Source organism: Zingiber officinale, chromosome 6B (assembly GCF_018446385.1).
Source record: "Zingiber officinale cultivar Zhangliang chromosome 6B, Zo_v1.1, whole genome shotgun sequence".
NCBI lineage: Eukaryota > Viridiplantae > Streptophyta > Magnoliopsida > Zingiberales > Zingiberaceae > Zingiber > Zingiber officinale.
The window spans coordinates 23,242,307-23,247,133 of NC_055996.1; the positions used below are offsets into that span (position 1 = coordinate 23,242,307).

The 4,827-nt window shown below is 32.6% G+C and overlaps 1 protein-coding gene across 1 annotated transcript; it reads left to right on the forward strand.

Moving 5' to 3' along the window:
- LOC121992250 (beta-eudesmol synthase-like) lies at positions 1 to 3,076 on the forward strand. Its single transcript, XM_042546482.1, has 7 exons — positions 1 to 131; positions 287 to 545; positions 999 to 1,371; positions 1,697 to 1,915; positions 2,113 to 2,248; positions 2,338 to 2,586; positions 2,665 to 3,076. Exons 1-7 carry the CDS (start codon positions 15 to 17, stop codon positions 2,956 to 2,958), a joined length of 1,647 nt encoding a protein of 548 aa, XP_042402416.1. The 5' UTR covers positions 1 to 14; the 3' UTR covers positions 2,959 to 3,076.
- The last annotated feature ends 1,751 nt before the right edge of the window (positions 3,077 to 4,827 follow it).

Genomic DNA, 4,827 nt, shown 5'->3' on the forward strand with positions numbered 1-4,827 from the left:
AAATCACAATTAAGATGGAGAAGCAATCACTTGCTCTTGGTGATACAGAAGAAATAGTTCGTAAGTCATCACAATATCATCCAAGCGTTTGGGGTGATTATTTTATTCGAAACTCTTCCACTCTCACCAAGGTATTCTATCACCTCTTTATTTATCTAATATTAATCCTTAAAAATTCTTTTAACTTGTAGGCTTGTCACTATAGGGGCATATTAGTTTTCTTAGTGCAAATACATGGATTAAATAAATATTGTTGGATGCATATTCAATAATTTTGATGAACCAGGAATCGGCTCAAAGGATGATAAAAAGAGTAGAAGAATTGAAGGTGCAAACAAAGAGCATGTTCAAGGAGACTGGTGATATAGTGCAACTTATGAATTTGATTGATTCAGTTGAGATTCTTGGACTAGATTACCATTTTGAGAATGAAATAGATGAAGCAATAAGATTGATCTATGAAGTTGATGATAAGAACTATGGGATTTATGAAAGTTCTCTAAGATTTCGATTGCTTAGGCAACATGGATGTCATGCATCTGCAGGTAATGCTAAAAATAAGTTAAAATTATTAGACTATATTAGACATATATTGATATTTCTAAAATGGAGGGAAAATATAAAATTAAAATTATATATAAATGTATTTCTTTACACATTTCATGATAAACAATAAATATTTCTACTATATCTTAAGAAATTGATTGACTTTTATTATTGTAATATATTTTGATATGGAACTCTAATTAAGTTTACATATGTTTATCCCAATAAAAAGAATGATGGAACAAGAGGTGTCAAAGTATTCCTTTTGGTAAAACGTAAATTGTTAACAACCTTTATGATTAAAATTTGTTTTAATTAAGATGAAAATCATATATGTAATACTACAAAAAGAAAGAGGATAAAACTAGCTAGTTAAATAGTTTGCTCTACTATGATACTTTTATAATTACTTTTATGAATTCTTATTATTGATGGCTTACTCACTCTTGTAGATACTTTTAACAAGTTCAAAGATGAAAATGGAAACTTTATATCTACGTTGAATGGAGATGCCAAAGGGTTACTAAGCTTATATAATGCATCTTACCTTGGAACACATGGAGAGGCCATACTTGATGATGCCAAAGCTTTTACAAAGTCTCAACTCATATCTCTGTTGGGTGAACTTGAACCATCTTTAGCAGCGCAGGTTGCTCTTTTCCTTGAGATACCACTATATCGAAGAATTAAATTTCTTTTGGCGAGAAAGTATATTTTTATTTATCAAGAAGATGCAATGCGAGATGATGCTATATTAGAACTTTCAAAGCTGAATTTCAACTTACTTCAATCTCATCATCAAGAGGAACTGAAGAAAATTTCAATGTAAGTTAATTAAAATACTTTTTAGAACAATGTTTCTAGTGTTTGAATACACACCAACATTATAATCATGCCATTGATCAAATATGCATTTGTAAATATAATTAGGCATTTAGAAAGAATTTAAAAATAAGAATTTTGTAGTTAATAGAAATTTTTGAGTAATTATTATTTACATGAATTTTAACTTTCTTACATTATGTTAATCTGTTACTACTAGTTTCTAATTATAAGTATTTGCATTTTATTTGTATTTGTAAATAAAACTAATTGTTTTACTTCTTTGTGTATACTTTTTTTTATTTTATCTATTATGGCATATTTCAAGATGGTGGAATGATTTAGCCCTGGCTAAATCTCTAAGTTTTACTCGTGACCGAGTTGTGGAAAGTTATTATTGGATTCTTACGGTGTATTTTGAGCCTCAACATTCTCGTGCACGAGTGATTTGCTCCAAAGTGCTTTCTCTTCTATCAATTACGGATGATATCTATGATAACTATGGCACGTTGGAAGAGTGTAAACTATTAACTGAGGCAATCAAAAGGTTAGTTTCTCATATTTCAAAATTCTAATAGCTTCTTGTTTCCTTTTATAATGTTGTTATATTGTCTATCCACATGGACTGAAGTGTTGTAAAACATGTCCTACTTAAAATGTAAGAAATAATGTAAAAGGATAAGTTACCATATTCATTATGTGAATACCTTGATCATGTACTTGCTCATATTTTCTTACATGTAGGTGGAATCCTCAAGCTGTTGATTGTTTACCAGAATACTTGAAAAATTATTACCTCAAGCTGTTAAAGTCTTTTGAAGAATTTGAAGAAGAGTTGGAACTCAATGAGAAGTACCGTATGCTATATCTTCAAGATGAAGTATGTTGATAGGAAAGTTACAATTGCTTCGACTATTTTTTTAACTTATAGACTAATTAAGTTTGTTTTACGTACCTTGATATACATAGATAAAGTCTCTAGTGATATCTTATCTTCAAGAAATTAAGTGGGGCATTGAGAGACATGTGCCATCACTTGACGAACACTTGAATAGTTCGTTAATATCCTCTGGGTGTTCTACCGTCAATTGTGCCTCTTTCGTTGGTATGGGAGAAGTGGCAACAAAAGAAGTATTCGAGTGGCATTCTAGTTTTCCCAAGGCCATAGAAGCTTGCTGTGTAATTGGTAGACTCTTGAATGATATAAGATCACATGAGGTATTCATTTTAGACACTTCTTTTTGTAGAATAGTTTAGCAACAAATTTTGACAATTCCGTACTTTAAAAAATTTTAGCTGGAGCAAGGGAGAGATCATGCTGCCTCTACAGTGGAAAGTTACATGAAAGAGCATGATACAAATGCAAAAGTTGCATGCAACAAACTGCGAGAGATAGTGGAGAAAGCATGGAAGGATCTAAACAACGAAAGTCTCAATCTAACAAAAGTACCTCGGCCTATTTTTGAAAGAGTACTCAACTTCTCAAGATCAATGGAAGAAATATATAGGTACATTGATATGTACACCAATTCTGACACTACGATGAAAGATAAGGTCTCTTTGCTGTTGATTGAACCTCTTCCCATATAAGAGTGGTACTTCTTCAATAAATCATAAGGAGAAGAAGATGTACTATTATATGCAACCATTATAGTGTGAGGATGCTCAATACTTGGTATTGTTTGAATAAAGTAAACTCATATTTTGATGTATTACGAAAAAGTTACTGATATGTATTGGTGATCTTATGTATGTGATTTTCTTAATAAAATTTGCACTTTTGGTTTGGAGATATTAACAAAATTTCCAATTGACCTTATTCACTATTTTTTTTCTTAAACAATAGGTTTTGCAGAATAGTTAAAAGAATTATTAATATGGACCGCACTATGCTATGTTGTTCTTATCTTATTGATTACAAAATTGACCTATGTTATATCTTTCTTGTCCTATTGATTTCTTTACCATGAACATTTTAGCATAAGGAATTTGTGATAGAACGTTGTTATGGATCAATCCATAAGATATCTATATTTTTTTATCACTTTAGTAATATCATTCAATCAATTATTGTAAAGCCTTATCGGTTTGAAATACTAGGGAAATAATTTAATCATCCATGCCAACTAAGAGAGACTTTGGCATAAGCTAATCATTCAACAACTTAAATGATCAGATCTTTGATCCATTAGTATTTTGTATGTGATGGGCGAAAATCATAATTGTACATCTGTCGTCAAGTAATAAAATATCGATCTTATAGGGACTGTAAAATCGAATACAAATTAGAATCACAAAGCAAGTTATCTAGATAATAAAAAAATCATAAGAGTTGAGAAAAAAAGAGAGCAAATTGAGAAAACATGAGAACTCTTCGGAGAAATTCAATATTGGGGAGCAATTCTAGGATTTGAGTTTCACCATGATGACAATTGACATCATAAATATCATTTACTCTTTTAATTCAATGTCTATGCGCATGAAGGTGCTCTATTCTAAGGTAACCAACATATATGTTTAGAATTATACCGGCATGTCTATCTAAATATGACGCCCACTTTCAGAGTAACTTTACTAAAGTAATCTTTTTCTTAGAGAGGTCCCTGTCATGATATCCCACTATCTTCTAGATGTTATCCCCTACATCGTGGTGCTGACTCGGGATAAATAGATTAGTTTCAGTGATAGCCAATGGTGCCCTTGTGAGATTTTAGACAACTTTTGTAATATACCAAAAATATAATAAAGATATAAATATAATTCAAATGGAACATAATTAAATTATTTTAAAGGAAACAAATATATTTTAGTGGATAATTTATCAGGAAATAAATTTAGATGAATTTTTTAAATTTACTATAATTTTTTTGGATTTTAAAAAAAATCATTTTAGATTTATGGGATAAAAGAAAAAGCTTATCTAGAATATCTAATTAAAGTGGGGGTTGATAGAAATATTCACTTAGGTTTTAATTGTTTAACCTTAGTTTAACTCACCGTCACCTCTATTCGCGACACAAAAAGTAGTCGCTGCCTGTTCTCTCTCGCACGCTGCGCAACGGGCAACCCTCTACACTCCTGATCGATGGCGGTGACCACCGGCATGATACATCTTGGTCAGAGTGAACAAGCCGACGCCCGATGCCACCTTCCTTCTTCCCCCACTATGACACAATGGGTCAATGCTCTCGTGCCGGCACGCGTTGCTCCTCCTGTTCCTTTTCTCTTTGTCCCGGGCACTTATCGTCGTCGCCTTACACAGACGAAGCTCCGGTCATACCCTACCCATGAGTGTAGCCATGTCTGCACTCGACAATCACGTGCCACAAGCCACTGCACGCAACAGGTGTTTACCATAACTGCAGGTTCAGGACACCCTGGATCACCAATGACTCACCTCTTTGACAGTGCTGCTGCCGCTAAGCCATTCTTGTTCCCTAGCGCCTGTCGTCGTCCTGT

Coding starts and splice junctions, on each gene's coding strand:
- LOC121992250 (XM_042546482.1), top strand. CDS start 15: ATGGAGAAGCAATCACTTGCTCTTGGTGATACAGAAGAAATAGTTCGT. Junction 546..998: donor TGGATGTCATGCATCTGCAG/GTAATGCTAAAA, acceptor TCACTCTTGTAG/ATACTTTTAACAAGTTCAAA. Junction 1,916..2,112: donor TTAACTGAGGCAATCAAAAG/GTTAGTTTCTCA, acceptor TCTTACATGTAG/GTGGAATCCTCAAGCTGTTG.